Here is a 19,216-nt window from a genome sequence, read left to right on the forward strand (position 1 = left end):
CCTCTAGGATCCTCTGACCACTCCGTCGTATCAGTTAAGATAAAAACAAAATGTAAGAAGTCCCCAGACGGACCCCTCCACCGTACTGTATACTGATACTCTATGGCCGACTGGGATAGCTTCCGTACATTCATATCTGATTTACCTCTGCACTCCATGTTTAAAAAGGAAGTGTCCTCTATAGTATCAGATCTGACTGAATGGTTAATTGTAGGCATAGACCAATTCATACCATCTAAAAAATTCCAACAAAAACCTAACAGCCAGCCATGGTTCTCCCCAGAATGTGCTGCTGCTATCGCGCACAGAAATCACCTTTTCCATAGCTACCAACGTAATAGATGCACTAAGACTAAAGCTGCTTTCAGGACTGCCAGCAACCACTGTAAAAGAGTAATAAAAAATGCAAGAGAGCTATATGCCCAGTCTGTTAAATCCAAGGTAGCTGATCAGCGGCTTGGTTCCTACCAGTTTTGGCAAATAAATAGGATCCTGAACAGAAGTGTGCGTTCTATCCCAACCATGATCAATGGACCAGAGGTCATCTCGTCAGCATCAAACAAGGCCAAACTATTTGCGAAGAACTTTGCAGCTAATTCTACCCTATGCGACGAAGGCCATCAACTCCCCATATTTCCTCCTATAACACAGAACAAGCTAGGTAACATACAAATATCCGTGCATGAGGTCGCCAAGCTAATCAAGAACCTTGATTCCAGTAAAGCAACTGGCCCTGATGGCATCCCAATTATAGTGTTAAAAAAGCTTCAACCAGAACTTGCTCCCATACTTACGAAACTATTTAAGCGCTGCCTTAAGGAGAAGTGCTTTCCGACTCCCTGGAAGACCTCATCAGTTTGCTCTGTATTTAAGAATTCAGGTGATAAGTCATCTCCCTCAGTACAGACCAATAAGTCTCCTGTGTGTTATGAGTAAGTTGCTGGAATCCATATTAAATAGAGAAATTGTCAACCACCTCAGCAGAAACAACCTTCTTAGTAACACACAATATGGTTTCTGCTCTGCAAGATCCACTGCAGATGTGCTGACGGTTATATCCCACAGGATTAGTGAATGTTTACAAAGGCTTCCTTTCTAGGGCAATTGCTCTTGACATATCAAAGGCCTTCGACAAGGTATGGCATAAGGGTCTACTTCACAAGATTTCCAGCTACGGTATAACTGGAAATGTTTTCTAAATCATTAAATCATTTCTCTCCGATAGGCTCATAAGAGTAATGGTAGAGGGACAAAAATCGGAGGCCTGCAATATAAATGCTGGAGTCCCTCAGGGTCAATCCTGGGCCCAACTCTTCCTGATCTACATCAATGATCTCCCTAAACACATACTTAAATCATTCGTTGACATCTATGCTGATGATACGATCATCTACGGCAACACATCAAAGGCTGTAAATGACAAAGTTCTGATTCTCTCTCCTCCGATTTCGAGCGCGTGGTTCAGTGGGGGAAGATGTGGCTGGTTACCTTTAATGCATCTAAAACCAAACTCCTATCCTTACATCATCAACGCTCTGATCCCCATCTGGCATCAATGTTGATGGATGGCTCTCGTCTGGGTGAGGCCCCGTGTTTTGACAAACTTCTGGGTTTGACCTTTACTCCTGATCTGAAATGGAACACGTACATCAAGTCTGTTGCCAAGGTTGTTGGAAAGATGGTGGGATCCTTCTACTGCTCCAGAAGATCTCACTACTGATGCAATTCTCTATCTATATAAAAGCCAAGTATGTCCAAGGATGGAATACTGCTGCCATATTTGGGAAGGAGCTGCTAAAAACAGCCTTTCCTGCCTTGACAGAGTACAAAATAGACTTCGTGGCTTAGTGGGGGGATGCCCTTTTCTCTACCCTGCAACCTCTCCCACAGAAGAGACGTTGCAAGCATATCCTTGTTTTGTTATTTCCATGGCAGGTGCTCGTCTGAACTCCAATCTCTGCCCCCCCCCCTCGCCAATCTTTCACGAAAAACACCCGTCTAGCTGAATCCACTGTGAAAAATTTACCCCACTATATCTGTGCTTTAATCAAAACATGGATTCCATGAACAAAGCTTCTTTCTTAGAACTGCACGCCTGTGGAACTGTTCCGTCTGCCTGCTTCCCACCGGACTACACCTTGGATGTCTTCAAGTCCAACGTTAACAAATTCCTAATGGACCGCCCCCTTAAGTAAACACTTCATCAAATCTCCACACTAACGTAATGTACTTGTATGTAATAACGTACGTAATAACCGTTATCCCTGAGTGGCTTCCGAGCCTTGATAAGTGGTGATCACAAAAAAAAAAAAAAAAAAAAAAAAAAAAAAGTTGACCAATCCATGTGGTCAAAAAAGAGTTTGATTATTTTGGTTATCTTAGTGGCCTTCAGAAGTGGTCATGTTTAAAAAAAAAAAAAAAAAAAAAAAAAAAAAAAAAAAAAACCTTAAGGTTATTAAATGGCGAGTCCAGTAATTTTGGGAAAAGGTACTATTAAAGTTCTTTATATCAAATATTTATTCAGTGGGTTTGGTTTAGTTGTTTTGTAAAGGAAAATTGTTTTTTTTTACAGAACATAAAGGAAAAAATCATGTTTGGTGCATTTTAGTTTAGGAAGGGACAAGGGAGAGAATCCTGCTAACAAATGTACAAGTTATAAATCCCAATAGGTAGCATAAATAATTTAAAAGGTATGTTATGAGGTAGCAGGATTGGTTCATAGAACAGGGCCAAAGAAAACATGCAGTTGTGATAAAAGTGAATTTGAGAGAGAAAGTTAAATAGGAGATGGCTAAAGATTTGGCAATAGAGTTTTAAGAGCACTCCGTCTAACATGCCGGGATGTAATACAAATTGGATCAGTACCATAAATATGTTAAGGTATCAAAGATTCTGATAATTTGAAACAAGATACATGTTATTTCTAGTGAGGAAATCGGATATCTAAATTGAAAATAGCTTGAAAATTACTTTCTAGAAAAATTAAAATTGGGCAAGAGTTCATAATTCCCCTCCCATGAAAAAATAAAATCTTTATGGTGCATGTATCTGATAGAAAGTATTTAAAAAAAAAAAAAAAAAAAAAAAAAAAATCACGCGGATTAAGTTCTATTTTTATAAGAGAAAACTTAATTTTTATAGCTAATCAATGATCAGAAAACCATTTTTGCAAAATCAAAAGGAGATAATTTCAAATAATTCAAACTTTAAAGATTTTAGAAAGCCATTCTTAATAGAGGGAGGGGCATTAAAAAAAAAAAAAAAAAAATTTATCACTTAACTGCCTTAACACTCTTCAGAAATAGAGTTCAAAATTAGCCTTACACATAATCACTTTAAAATGATTTTCTTTATAAAATAAAACTTGATCAATTTACATAATTTTTGGTGTACAATATTAACTATGTCAGATACCAAGGTCTTACAGATTTCTTTATTCTATATGCCATTTGCATTCATCCCTCAAGTACAGTAGAACCTCAGGATACGGTGGCCCATAGTTATGTTATTTTCAGGTTATGTGTAATACAAGGTTTTTGCCCCCTGCCCAATTACAATATTTAGCCCACCTTACCTTATTTATATTATTTTTATTATATACATGTGCATTATATACTGTACTGTATTTTGTTACTGATTTTTAATGCCGTATCCTGGGGTTCTACTGTAGCTTCCTTTTCAAATGGAACTATAAAATAAAATAAAAATAAAGAAAAAAAGTTAACTATATGCATACTTTTGTATACTACATTGCTCATATGCAAAATACAATTAGATTTCAGAAGCAAGAAAATTCTACGGAGTAAGATATGAAAAGTTTGCTTATTGTCCAAATAGAAAAAAGATTTTAAAAGACGTGGACAACTTATACTAATAAGAAAAAGCCTAAAATAATCCTTTTTGAAATTAAATTTGACCTGAAGATAAAAATACAAAAGAACCAGATTAAAAATCCTAATATCAAATGAACTGATCTTTGACAAAAATAAAATATAAATAAAAAAATAAATAAATTAAATCCTAGATCTTGAAATCTGCTCACAGAAAATAGTCCTATTGATTAACCAGAAATGAGTAAGACTACTTATCCAGTTTGTAAACGCTACTGTAATAAGGTTTAGAAAGCTATTCTTAACATTGGAAGGGCTTTGTCAATTATTCTGTACTTTCACTTAACTTAAAAATCCTATCTAATAAATAAAATTGCATTGGTCCACAACTTCAAATTATCCACAATGGTGAGACATACCCAAGCTGTAATATCCATCGGCCTGTTGCCACGATTATGGAGCCAAAGTATTTGACTGGTTCAAATACCTTGGCTCCATAATCACAGCAACAGGCCAAGGTGAGGGAGATATCCTTAACTGCATCAACAACTCTTGTCTTCAACCGCCTTTACACCCATCTATGCACCCCACACGAAATCACTAAGAACGGATCAGGATCTACCATGCTGTTGGTCGTACCATTCTCCTGTATGGTTGTGAAGCGTGGCCTATGCGGGTCTCTGGTCAGCACAAACTTAAGTGTTTGATCAGTGTATGCCACATCCTCCAGGTTCGCTGGCAGCATTTTGTCTCCAACACTGATCCACACATGCTGCAGGATGTCTCCTCTCACAAAAAAAATCTTCATGAGGCATGTATGCTGGTTTGGCCATGCCCTTCATTGTCGGCCAGGCGATGTCATCTACGAGGCCGTCAACCCAGCACCGCAGCAAGGATTGAAGAGACATCATAGTGGACAACTGAAGACTTGGATCAAGATGGTCAAACAAGAGTTGATTCTGGGTCCTCACCTCTACGTTGCTGGAACCATGAATGGCTTATGCTCATGGCTGCTACGACATCGGGTTGTCAGGCATGGTCAGCCTCAATTAGAGATGACTAATGCAATGGGTGGAACCGACTCAACCGATCAATGGTAATAGCAGAAACGAGTACAAGTGTAGACCATTCAACAGCAGTGCCAACAGGAAGCGACTACAAATTTTAAGCCCTTTGTATTTTCTTGCAACCATATAAAAAGGTAAAGAATTTATTCAAAGAGAAAATAAAGACTTAACTACACTATCTCTGCCAACTAAAATCACATCTCAGCTAATCTTTATGCAAATAGCTGTACAAGAGGGTTTAATTGTACATCGAACGAACTTTAAAACTGCACATCTTGATAATATTAAACAAAATGGTAATAGAAAAAAAAAAAAAAAAAAAAAAAAAAAAGTAACTTGGATGCCATCAGCTAGAATCGAAACAGCTCTTTAGCCTCAAATTTTAAGTTAACTTTACAATATAAATGTATATTTACAGACTTAGACATTCTAATTTTGTCCCATGAGCAACTATTTTTTTACTGGCTAAAAACCAAATCAAATTTGTTCCACAGGATTATATTATATTATATTATATTATATAATATATGCATAAAAAAAAAAAGAGAAAAAAAAAAGTTCAAGTCTTTAGACAAAATTAAGTTTTGTTGTAGAAACCATTCCTCACAAGACTGACATGGTCACGTTTATATTAGAGTCATTCCAAACGTATAGCCTATTTTGTTTTTGGGAGGGGGAGGGTACCTCAAAAAGTTGAAGCAAGTGGTTTTATTAAAACAAGAGACCTTTTGTGCTCCAGAATTTATTTTTATACAGTAAATTCTCATTTGCAAGGAATTCAATCATGCAACTCCATCACAAAGGTTGCTTTCTTAGAACGTCACATCAATATCTAACAGATGAAACTTCCAGGTCATAAATACACAAGTCATAACAATTCAAAATCGGCTTCAATTTATTCAAATGGAATAAAAATAGGAGGCATTACTTTTGGAATGCTCTTTGTGCACTTGTATGATTACACATATCACTTCAATAATGCTAATGGAATAAGGAAACGGTCAGTATTCAAAAACTATGTGACAACTTTAATACTTATTTGGATCCAATTTTTTTTATGTCTGACAAGATAAATGTTAGATAATGCAAGAAGCAAATTTTCTAAAATTTGGTTATAAAAAGTAATAGAAGACAAGTCATAATATGAACGACAAAATTGTCACCTTAAAAAAAAAAAAAAAAAAAAAAAAAAAGAATAAATAAAATAAAAAAAATAAATAAATAAACTATATTCCATTGATGAAAACCGGTTTTCTTTTGTTGTAGACCATCTAATTGGCCAGTTGTGTACGAATCCTAAGAGTGAGAAACAGCCTTCTATCATGTCTGAAAGTGACAATGTTCAACGAGTGAGATGCGCCATTGTACAACTCATACTTTCTACCAATCCAAATTATGAAAACAAGACCATTACTAGAACCCTCCAAATGCATTGCCAGATAACGGACATGCCCAGAGTGATGAAAACGGTTTTCGGCCACAGTGAGGACCACATCATGCCACCTCACATCTTTGAAGTCTGCTTGAAAGTCAGCACCAAAGTGTACCTGGATATGCTGAAGAGCGTGGGGGGATCCCATTGTGCAATTAATTGGCTGCTAGCAGATCCTGGGTGTGGCAGCAGGACTCAGTGCAGGTTCACAAGTCCAAAGAGACCCAGGCTGGCTTCAGTAGTGCTGTGACTTTGTACCCTTCTTTCACTGGCATCCTCTCCTCCCCAGACTTGAACCTGCTGGACTACTTTGTTTGGTCCTTAGTCGAGAATATCAAAGCTAGCCTGATCGCCGCCATCGGCCAAGCTCCTGCCAGCACTTGTGGAAAGACATGCTCCCAGTTCATGACCTGTATCAAGGCAGTGATCAAGACTGAAGGTGGCTACATTTAATAGATGTTACTTGTTTGATTTTCTTTTTTTTTTTTTTTTCTCTCTCCAAACACGTTTTAAAAGTTGTTTTCTTTAGGAAAAGAACTTAATCATGCCACCCTGTATATAAACAAAAGTGCTATCAAATTAGCAAAGAAACTCTGGTAAATACTTAGCAGGTATGTCCAAAAAAGTAATTGATTTACTATATAAAAAAAAAAAAAAAAAATTTTAGTTCAAAATTACAAGAGTAACCAGTTGTTTGAGTAGCACAACCATCTTGTACAATCAAAAGAAATGATATAGAAAGAGAAAAATCAGCTTCCTCAAAGAGGGCAGCACTAGTCAGATACAACGGTAGACCCAATATGTTGTCAGCTTCGTCATACGAGCGGCAATAACCCCTCTGGAAGGGGAGACAATTGAAAGGATGGGCCCCAAGAATATTCTTACTACAGACAATTTTGCAAAGAGGCTAAAACAGTTCCTATGTGATCATAAAAAAATAAAAAATAAAAAAAAAAAGTTCAAGTTTACAAAGGCTTACTTAACTTGAAAATGATGAATAAAAATATACAAATGAATGTTAAACAAAATACTCCTACCTAACTGGTTAAGTTTCATATTTTAATTGGTTTTAAAGTGTTTATTTAAAAGTAGTGAATCTAGAGTGAAAACAAAGAAAAATTGTTTTTAGTTTTTTTAAATCTTTAGATAATAGCTAAAAATCGCAGATAGTGCTCAACTTCCTGCATAGTACTCCTGCAACTTGCGTTCCCGGATCGTAGCCCTCCTACAATCAAAGTGGCACTGTGCCTTGTTTGGGGTGAAAATGGAATAAAAAAAAAATTACTAATCCTGTGAAAATGTAATATTCTACCAGTATTCTTTGATTTTCGAGCAATTATCAAAGGTCGACATGGATGTAACGAGTTATTTCTTTCCTTTCTCAGACTTGAAACTTTTCTTTCAAAGTTAAATGCTTTAAAATAAGTTAAGACAAAATTATCCAGGTAAGCAGCGCAGTAACTTCTCTTGCTTTTAGTATTTTTTCATCCACTTGTTTGGTTGGCTCTTGTTAAAAATGCCCTAGAGTAATAAAGTTTTATTTTGTTTGTTGTTTGGGATAATGAATAAAAATAAAAATTGAATTACATCACTCAACTATAATGAAACAAGTAAAAAAAGCTTAAAGAGAGCAGAGAACAATTAAAATTTTTCTTTCACTCTCAAATAAACAACTTTCAGGTTGAAGTCAGAACCGACGTTTTGTAACAATTTACTTCAACTTAAAATAGGTCAATTTCTACTTTAACTGCAACTTCACTTTTAAATTGGCAACTTGTACAGGCTTTTTTGGGGGCTGCTGGAGACATTCAAATTTGAGGCAGAGATTTGAGGCAGACAGATTTTGGATATTAAGACATTTTTGTCCCATGTATTACTTAATGTCAGTGGTGGTTACCATTCTTAACATAAGAGGGAGTTTTCTAACACGCGTGCATATTAGTACTTTCTCAATTGGAGAAAAAACATGGCATCCAATGAAAACAATGGATTACATTTGATAAAGGTATTAATATAAAAAAAAATAAAATACTTTTCTGCCTCAAATTTAAATGTGAAATTCGTTTTAGTATATCTGAATGTTAAATTGCAGCTAAAGATTAAAAACTATACAAGTTATTCGAGAGCAAGAAGAATAACACTGGTTTCCAGTTTCCAAATACAGCAGTCATGACGAAGTGGATATCTTGTATTTAACCATCTATAACAAAAAAATTACTTTTTGGCGATTCAGAAGTATAGGAGACAAAGTGCGATCGTAGATAGGCAAATTAACATGAAAATATTGAAACTTCAACATGTTTTCATTTTAATATTTTTAGATTTATTTGGAAAACAAAAGTCCGATTTGGTAATCGGAACATTTTCACATCAAGGCTGGGTTTTCACTCGATAGCATTTTATTCTCAGTTTAGAACTGGCAGAGATAATAGACATGACATTGAAAAGCACACTTACCTGGTTGATTAAGGCAGGTCATTTCATTGATTGCAAAATTATGTTGCATCATTTTGCTGCTCAGCCAAGCCTGGTAGTTAAAACTTTAAGTGGTAGGGGAAAAAATCTGAAGATCATTATTTCTTGGCTTTAGGCCCTCTTAATGTTCGAATAGAAGGCGGATAATTCTAAAAAGGTTATGAAGAAATTTTTCCAAAAAATTCGATGATTGCTCAGTCAAGAGAAGCAATGTGCACCTACCTTAGGTTGCGAAAGAATTGCCCCTTTCCGTGACATGACAGTTAACAAGTATCAAGCCAGCAAAACTGAGATAATAGAGTAGCTTCTGGCACCAGCCACCAATGCATTTATTTAAAAAACAAAAAACTCCCTCTTTCAACAGGAAAGTTCCTTTTAAAATCAAATGGTCATGTGATTAACTGTCATCTGACCTGGGGGGGGGGGACTTTAAAAACAGCTTAGAAGGCAATTTTTTTTTTTTGAGTAAGCAAGGTAAGGGCACATCACTGAGAAATCATTAAGTCTTTTTCACACTCCCCGGGAAAAGAAAATGAAAGAAAACAAAAATATAAAAGTATGCACTTACTCAAAGTCAACATGTTAGTTTAATTTTTTTTGTTTTGGTTCCTAATTATTCAGGGAGGAGGAGGCTAGGTCTACCTCACCGCTGTCTCTGGGGCGCACAACTCTGACAATGCCACTTCTGTCTGGCAGGAGGTGGAGCCTCAATTCCCACATCGGAAGTGATAAAAAATGTCCTGGTCACCCTGTAGAGAACCGCATACGGGACAAAATCAAATTACTTTATTGCATTGTCTTGAGCAGCCTTTATCGACCGAGTGGGGGAATGGGAGGCAAAAATCCTAATCATTCAGATCTAAAAGCAACCTAGAACTCTTAGGCCGCAAAAACATGCGAATTACTGCCTCTAACTCAGTCTCAACAGATTTGATAAGTCGGAAGACTTATATTGATAGCTCTTTGGATATCAGATATGATGGTAAGTAAGAGAAATAATCCATCTCATTTCTACCAATCACCTTGTAAAGAATTCTCAACTGTCTGGATACTCCTCTCCCAATCACCAACCCAGGCCAAGTATAATTTTTTTTTTTTTTTTTTTTTTTTTTTAATTAATTACATTTTCACCCCAAACAAGGCACATTGCCACTTTGGTGTAGGGGGCTGCTATCAGGGGCAACAACTACTGGGGTACTATGTAGGGATTTGGGCAGCAAGATGCCGGTTTACGTTGCACTTGAACTTCTGCACGTCAGTACAGTTGGGGAAGCAGGGACCTGGAATGGAATTCCAAAGTCTAGCGGTTCTGGGGAAGAAACTACTGGAGTAGAAAGATCTTTTACATCTAGGGATCTCTACAGTGTGGGGCAGAACTTGATATTCTTACAGGAGTCAAACTTCTGTTAGTAATCATGGCTTAACATCAACCTTTTAAATAACCGATCGCCTCCGAAAAGTCTTTACATCACTATAAAATGGCAGATGGGATGCCATACAGGTTTGTGAATTGCACCAATGCCTGCAGAAAAGCCAATACACTCTTGTACCCCACTTCGATGTGTAGCTCTGACACAGAGAGATTAAGATGAGTAGGTGCATTTTTACCTCCTTAAAATCTTCCCTAACCCAAAGGTAACTGATGAAATCCACTCCTGTATGTTTGAAGGGAACTTTCAATTCGACATGGGATGTAGGCAAGTTAGCTACACTGGGAGGCAACATCTGTCTGGCATTGTACCTTTGACAGAGCGCATGAAGCCAGAATAGTCTTCACCTCCTGTCTTCCTTTTGACACCCAGTACCCACAGCGTCTCAGTTCAGTTAAAGTGGACGCAATTCCTAAGTGCTGGCAACTAATATGTGCATCCGTTAGGAGGAGCTTGTAATTGTTGAATCTGGTGTTTAACCTTCATGCTAAAGTGAAGAAAAAAAAAAGGGGGGGGGGGTTGCTAAGTGGATCCTCATACGTGCTGTGGCTCTAGCATGAAACAGGTAATGCTAGAACCGAATTTAAGGCAAGGCTCTGGGTTCTCATCCGAGAATGACCCAAGTATAGAAACTGCCTCACCTCACCAAATAGAGTCCTGTTGGAGTAGTAAAACCTTGCTTGTACAAACAAGCATGGACCCAATTGGAGAGTGCCTAAGCGTTGAATAGAATCCAATTCTACAAAGTGGAATAAAGCTTGTCTCTCAAATTTACCTGCTAGGGGGCAATTATGTTGGAACCCATCTAAAAGAGTATTCAACTCAATGCATACCGATATATCCAGGTCTTCCTGTACATGTCTCCAAGTATGGTAGTTAGTTTGAGTTTGCAATCCAGTCCAATAGACGTTAAGAGATTAAGAGGTTCTAACACCTTACCCGACAGATAAGTCCAGCCACTGCCAGTATCCAACAGACAGTTGGGAGAAACCTGGTTACCATCTTTACCTAAAGTAACAAAATGGTGGGGGAGGCAAAAAAAGTTTCCACCCTGAGTGCAACAAGTGGAGTTAAGCTGAAGACTAGAATCCCTTCAAGAGGGACTGGGTCGTAACCCCCCCCCCCATAAACTAGTATTAAGGGGATGCCTGGGACTGCATCTCTCGTGACGTTTGAATCAATTCTCCCGATCTCTCTGGGGAATTTGTAAAAGAATCTTCCTAAGTCAAGTCCCCAAAGAATGGTTCTCATAGAAAGAACAGCCAAAGGAGGCTTCCAACTCCACCAAAAGTGAGGCTGCTTTGGTGATGAAGTTAGTCGTAAAGCCTCTATCCCGTTCATAGAAGTCCAGTATGTCCTGGAATATATGGTCTATGATCTTATCCTCATCAAGATATTCTTTCTTCAGGAGAGAAAGAGCTGCCTCATAATTTGTTACAAATCGTCAGATGATTAATGAGCAATAGAGGTAGACCAGAGAACATTTCAGGAAATTCAACGTTTTGGCATCGTTAGCCATGTGGACCACGCAATTTAAAAATTGGGATAAAAACTGAAACTTAGGAGGGTTGGATTGCATCTTCAACCCATCAAAAGTAGGCCCAGTAATCTGGAGCCGAGGTGGCTTCCTGGTAAATGAAGAACTTATAGACTGAGGTAACAGGAAACTTTTGACTCAAGCTACCCCCGTTCCCCCCCCCCTCCCTTCACGACAGTCAGTTAAATATCTTACCAGCAAAGCTTACGTAATCAAGTAGCTTCCCGACACCAGCCACCAAGGCACTAAAAACAAAAAAAAAACAAAAACCCTCTTCAACAGGAGAGAATCTCATTTTAAATAACCAAATGGTCATGTGGTTAACTGTCACCCGACCTGGGGTGGGAGCTTTAAAACAGCCAAGAAGACATTACTATTTATCTGTTAGTATAGATGGAAAGTGTGCACTTGCTCTTTGAGCAATCATTAATTCAATTTTTTTCACAAGGTAAAGCAAGCAAAAAAAAAAAAAAAATCATTCTTTGCCGATTAGAAAGAGGATATGTCAAGAAAGGAATACCTAACTTGGGTTAAATTGTCTCAAGGTAACATGACAATATTGCGTACCAAAGCCTTCAAATTGATATTAAAAATGAGTCACTCATGCATGAAAGATTTACTCTGACTAAAGTTTTCAGTTTAAACATGCCTGTACTTGTGGGTTAAAAAATTTAAATCAACCAAATGGAAAGGCTGTGATTAAAACTTAATCCAATCAACCAATGAAATGACACGATTTAAGTCATGTGATTTCTCACAAACATTTGCACTTAGTTGCTTATGCTTCTGAATTGCTTTATTTTTTAACTGAAATGAATACATTGAGTTTTATCAGAAATAAAGTTGACAATTATACTTGGTACTTAGTTATGCACTTATGTTCTCATGCTGAAATAGGTTAAGCCATTCTTAAGTGGAGGACGTTTTGTAATTCTGTACTTTCGCTTAATAAAAAGACATTGTAAAACTTAAATACTTGTTGCGGACCAGGATATAATAATACCCTAACTCGCTACAAGAAAATGAAACGAATGGAATTGAAGGAAACAAACACTCACTTGTTGGATAAGATAAATGTATCGTTTATTTACTGTTGAAAGAATGAATACTTTAGACATAACATGTGTTCATGTCCACGCGGGTGTAACCATCGTTCGTAGAGGACTGGTATTGTAGAAGGAAAAAGGAAATGTGTTTTCATCTCACGTTCGGGTCACTATTGTTTTTTCGCGCATGGGAAAAGAAGCAAGTGATGAAGTGGAAAATGGGAACGATAGTCCAGCGTGTAGACAAAGAGGAGAGTTGACATCAGTTAAACTGCGCGCTATGTTAGAAGTCAGCTACGCGGTGGTCTTCTCGGGGACAAGTAGTAGATAGAGAAAGATTGTGAATGTGTACGTACGGTCTGTTAGCTTTTTGCACCACATAGTAGCAAATGGTGAGAGGCACACAGTCGGTCCGTAGACAGACCAGCTCGAAAGCTGGGCCGAAAAGAAGGAGCCGCTTATTGCTCTTTCTTTTATACTCGTTTCCGGAGTGTCTTTTGCGCATGTGTGGATTTCCTTTGAAAGAGGAAGTGACGTTCATGTGCTAGTACATGTGTGTACGTTAGCGTGTGTGTATATATACACGTGAATGCGAGTATGTACGCGAACATGAATATATGTACGTGTGTGGACGTGGGCGCGTATGTGACAAGTAATATAGCTTGAAATGTGAACGTGTTTCTGTGAGAGACTAGGAAAGTCTCGCACATACTATTTAAAAATAGTACAATAACATAAGTGCATAAGTACCATAACTCCCTGTGGTAATGTTTTGTTCAGAGGAATAAGAAACAAATTGTGAATTCTTACAGTTTACATGGTAGTGCTCAATTGCGAGTAGAGCAGTACAAGTATTATTTAACAGAATAATGCTGGGCTACATAAGTGCATACCTGTTTCAGCTACAATTAGACTCGAGTGAAGTGCAAATTAAGTTGAGAATTTTAGAAGTTTTCGTGCATGTGTGGTGAAAGTTTGGGTACTTATGCAGAATACAGAAGGTGTTGAAATCGTTAAAGAAACCCATTCTTAACGGGGAGGGGGGCGTTTTGTAGGTACTTCAAACTCGCACTACAGAATAGTTACAAACACCGTTTTGTAACTATTCTGCACTTTCATAAGTTATTGTAAAATTTTAAATCTTAAATGTATTTATGGTATGAAAGACTAAGTGAAAACTTGTGATTAAAAAAACTGATTTAGGTATTCGTGACTGTTTCAAACGAATATCATATTTAAAATTGCCACAAGCATGTAGTTGTCATTAAAACCTACATTTTCCAATGTATCCCTTATAAATTAATTGGTCGCCTTTTTGAATATTGTTTACAAGTCAACACGGTTTAATTAATTTTGTTGGGGGGGGGGGAAGCTGTTGGAGAGTCCCATCCGTACAAGGGAAGTTTATTTTATTAATGTGACCATCGGAATACCCTGGTCAAATCATCGCTAAAAAAATTTGTCCGCATCCAAATTTAAAGATTGAACCAGAAACTAAAATTTTAGTTCAGTTACGCATTTACCAGAAAAAAATACATTTCCCCTGTTATTTGTCAGAAATTTCCATGTTTTAAGCTGCTTATGCAGCTTTCTTGTAGGCAGCCTGTGCTTGGTTAATTTGTATGGACCAAGATAATTACTTGGCGCCTTTTATGTAAACATGCATTTTGTTTTTCAGTCTATCAAAACCCCTGGCAAGAGAGAGACTCACTGAAAGTCAGCTCCGAGAAAAATGTCTTATCGAGAATGGAGCCGCAACAATGTCATGTTTGATGAAACAGGACTTGAAATCTCTACAAGCAAAGACACCTTTATATTGTGCCGAAGATATCCCAGTTAGGATGGCATCATTTGGACTTTCCAATTCAATTAGGGTCTCAATGAACTATTTACGCGGCACCAGAATTCTTGCCGAGGACACCATGAATTATCATGGACCTTTTCAAAGGAAAACCATACTACTACTCCAAAAGGAGTTAACTACTGGCTTCCAATTTGGGAAGCAAAACTGACCCGTTTTGCAAGGACTGTGCCCGGATTAATAACCTTTCTTTGATGTTATAACCGAATAAAATTTGAGTTTAAAAAGATATGGTTTTGTAATTGTGGGATTTTGCCTATGTCAGGGAGCATCGAGTTTGTGAGATTAAATTTCTCACATTTTAGTAAAAACTAATTGCACTAGTTGTCCAACCTACAAAAGATGTTTATTGCTAAATCCATTAACATGGTTGGTTGGTTGTGTTTTACGGCATATCAACCCTTTCCGGGTTATTTAATGCCGAATCCAAAGATTTTGAAAAAATTTTTTAATAGAATATATTTGTTGTTTTCACGTTGGTTTCTATTTAACCCATAGTTGGAACCCTAACAGGTACTACCACTCTGGGTGGTCAGAGTGGACTTGGGAGCAATGGTAATTAAAGGGTGGCTAGGCTCCACACTCACCAAAGCCCACAAGCTGGGGCCTCACCACTGGATATAGTTTAAGGTCATATCCAGGACCCCCATTACGGGACTTTTACCCTCTGCAGGAGGGGGGGGGCAGTCGGCGTATTCTAATGCCCTACCGACAGGGCCCCGTTAACATGGGAAAGTTGAAAAACGGCTTTCGGAATAAACACCCATTGTAGGTTGGACAACCACTAACCAGTGAGTGCACATTGACCAAAATAGTAATTGGTTCCTACTAGATAACAGGGGAAATACATCTTTTCTGGTAAATGCATACCTGAACTAATTGCTGCAAATAAATTGTTTCTTTTCGAGTTTCCGGTTCAGTCTTTAAGTTTGGACGCGGACGGAAGATTTTTTATTAATCTTTACGACTTGCCCTAGCGTATTATAAACACCCCAACCTCTCCATGTTAAAAACGGCTTTCAGAATAAACACCCTCCCCCCAAACCTCGAAAGCCGTTCTTAACATTGGGAGGGGGGTATTCCGAAAGCAGGTTTTAACAAAGGGGGGGGGGGTTGCAAGTCGTAAAAATTAACCAGATTTTTTTTTAGCGATGATTTAGCCAGTGCATTCCAATAGTCACATTTACCATTTACTTTTTATTGGAGGAAGGGGGCGGGTCTCGGGTGGAGTGATTTAAAGAAGACCGGGTTGACTTGTAAACAATATTCAGAATGGCGACCAGTGATTTAAGGAATACACCGGAAAATGTAGTTTTAAATATAGCTACTTACTGGCGACAATTTTACATGATATTCATTCGAACAAGACCCAAAACACTACCTAAAAAAAAAAAAAAAAAAAAAAAAAAAAGTACCTATGCAATGCATCTATGTTACTGCGCTAAAATAAAGTTTAGAAAGCCATTATTGCCATGAGGGTAAGGGAGTTTTGTAGCTTTTCTGTACTTTCATTTTAAAACAAAAATATCGTAAAAATTGAGTTTAACTCGAAGATACTATTTAAAAACAGCGCGGTAACAGATGCATAGACCCCCCCCCAAAAAAAAAAAAAATAAATAAAATAAAAAACATCAGGTCAGTATTCTGCACGTCCAGTACCCAAATATAAAGGGGAAAGGCTACAATTTCAACCCTTGAGAAAAACCTGAAGTTTGCTTTAAGCTGAGCACGAATTTTTTTCCTAAAAGGAGTGAAAAAGTTTTGTTATTGACATTTGACAACTGTCTGAGGAACAAGTTCCCAAGGCGCACTTATAAGTCTTAAAGTTATAACTATATATATATATATATATATATATATATATAATCACACAATGAGATATATATCGGAATAACTCAAATTTGTTTTATCTGAATGCCAAAATATGACATTGTTATCTATATAAATAAAATGGGGGGGGGGGCAGCGTAACCAACACCAGTTGCTAATATAGACAAGTTAGAAGTTATAAATAGCGCTTATACTCTAAGGTACAAAACAAAAAAGTAAATTTAATGTATTAAAGATAAAATTTTTAAATTAACATTTAAATTTCGCTTGAAAATGACGGAAACTTTAAGTCAAGTAAAAAACTTTCACTCGGTGTTAAAAAAAAAAAAAAAAAAGTTCGAATAACTAAGACCACGCACTATAAGCACGGGGGGGGGGAAATTCTACACAGACAACTTTGCAAATAAATACGTAAAAGGAAAATACTTTATTGAAAGTAAAATAAATCATCTTAAAGGGAACTTAAAAAAACAAAAAAAAACAGAAAACACTAAGTTTAAAGCAAATAACTAAATTAGTCAGACACGAAGTTACCACACTTAAAGAAAACGACATTTAAAAACTGACACTTAAGAATTCATATCCAAAAGAATAAAGTTAAGATTATTCAATTAAGTAAATAATTTTTTTTTCTTTCTTTTCAATTATCTTACCCATATCTATCTTGCCCGGATAGGCAAGTTGCCGGAGATCTTCTTCGGTAAATCCACCCCAGTCTGCCATCTTCTTGCATCCGCAGTTGTGCCACGTTGAAGATTCCGCTTTTTTAATACAACCACTAATCCCCCCCCCCTTCCCTCTTTCTTTCTTTCTTTTACAAATTCTTTCTTATGTAAAATCTTTAGAAGTATGTTTATGAGATTAAAAAAAAAAAAGTTTAAGTGATTAAAACAAAAACTGTCTCTTTATTAGTCGAAATATATTTTAGATAAAACTTAAAAAAAAAAAAAAATGATTTTCATTTTCGAATTTCAAATATCAAACAATAATTTATAGGATGCATTTTCGGGACCCTTAATAATAAATTAAACCGGGTCGCCAATTTATTGGCAGGATTACCAATTTACATCCTTAAATAAAGAAATAAAAATAAATTCAGGAAAAAACAGCACTCGATAAAGAACACGGAATCGCTGAGCAGAGTTCATATGATACTATGCCGAAATAATAAAGTTATTATTTTGAAAGCCATTTTAACATGGGGAGGGGAGGGTGTTTTGTAACTATTCTTTGCTTCCACCTAACAATTTAATAATACAAAAAAAAAAAAAATAATAATGATATCATGAAACTTGAATTTAACCTAAAAAAAAAACTATTTAAAAATAGCGCGGTACAAAAAATAACACCTAAATAACATTTATTTACGTAAAAGAAGTATTAAAATAAAGTGTCTCAACATAAGTGTTTTCTTGTGTTTGAACTTTTTAAATGAATGATTATTAGTGTGCAGATTTTGTGTATGGCGCAAGGTTTGAAAGTACTGATTTTTATGATAAGTGTGCCGAAGGAGGGCTTGGAGTCGATATGGTTTATTTCCTGAAGGAAACAATCCGTAATCCATATAAGTGAATGCATGTGTGTGTGTGTGTGTGTGTGTGTGTGTATGTATGCTCGTATTGTAAGGACAGTGGTTTGGAATACGAATGCTTGGAGAGAGGTTTGAGTTCTCGCTGGATGTGGTGAATTTCCACGATGAGTATTGTAGTTTATCTGCGGCCAGTGGTAAAACCATGACGAGTGTTTTAACGTCTCAGAAAGATGGAGTTTCCTCAAACACGTGCTGCAGTGCACTTGAGAATTTGAAGAGAAACTGTTTTGATTTTGGTGGGTAAATGCCTTTATAGTGCCTGCCTGCTGCTTCGGGACTGATCACCGTATTCAAGCATGAGAGAGCGTAATCATAGTTCCTTTGCTTTTATGTATGCATGTGGTCAGATCACAACACGTTTTTAATAACGCGTAGGCGTTTCAAAGCGGTGACCGCTGTGGAAATATTCCTGCCTGTCATTTATTCCGACTGGACATAGCGGGTCGCTACAACACTCCCTTCCTAGATGAGAAGTTGATGTAAGGGGAAAGAAATAGCGACAACTCACTGAGTATAAGGAGCAAATCGGAGTGGACACTTTATATTGTGGCTTTGCTGACCCTGTTCGAAGGCTATATCTTGGTTGATGCCAGTCGAAAAGAAAAGTGACGTCACCAACTTTTGTGTTGCGCGGTTGCCTGTTGAGATAAATGGTACAATTTCGAAGGAAATGAGCCGTCTGTGTTTGAGACGAACATTATGGACATTCGTGTCCATTTAGAGTATACCAAGGAGTTGAGTGATACGGCCGGAATCTATTCATTTCAGGAACAATTTGTATCGCCAAACACTCACACAAATCTGTATCTGTCTTCCTAGTATTTCGCATTCGTAAAGTTTTCTTTGTTAAATTATGTTGACATTAATAACGTCCTCAGTCTCAGAGGATTTCCTCATTCACTAGAAACTTCCAGCAATAAATTTACAATCAAGCAATATTCTTTTTCTACTTGAATGATGTTCCTGAATTTTTGTCTTATAAAAAATATACGTCTCACCACATCATTAATGGACCCCCAATCTTTTTAATTTCGCCCACATGGGGTGACAGTGCACATTCAAGAAGGACTGTGACTTGCACCTATAGCATACAAAAAACATGGTCCCTTTCTGGTTA

At 37.0% G+C, this 19,216-nt stretch overlaps 1 protein-coding gene across 2 annotated transcripts in view; it reads right to left on the reverse strand.

Moving 5' to 3' along the window:
* The window catches only part of LOC145254829 (RAB6-interacting golgin-like), a 73,137-nt gene extending 55,806 nt beyond the window's left edge, over positions 1-17,331 (reverse strand). Inside the window, exon 1 of one of the 2 annotated variants that reach the window (XM_080113661.1) lies at positions 17,162-17,331. In XM_080113661.1, the coding sequence (XP_079969787.1) occupies positions 17,162-17,231 (70 nt within the window). In that variant the 5' untranslated portion in view covers positions 17,232-17,331. The remainder of the gene's footprint in view (positions 1-17,161) is intronic. The other variant, XM_080113662.1, reaches the window with a different exon arrangement.
* Between the last annotated feature and the right edge of the window lie 1,885 nt (positions 17,332-19,216).

Source organism: Euprymna scolopes, chromosome 30 (assembly GCF_053919585.1).
Source record: "Euprymna scolopes isolate OS-2025 chromosome 30, ASM5391958v1, whole genome shotgun sequence".
Lineage (NCBI taxonomy): Eukaryota > Metazoa > Mollusca > Cephalopoda > Sepiida > Sepiolidae > Euprymna > Euprymna scolopes.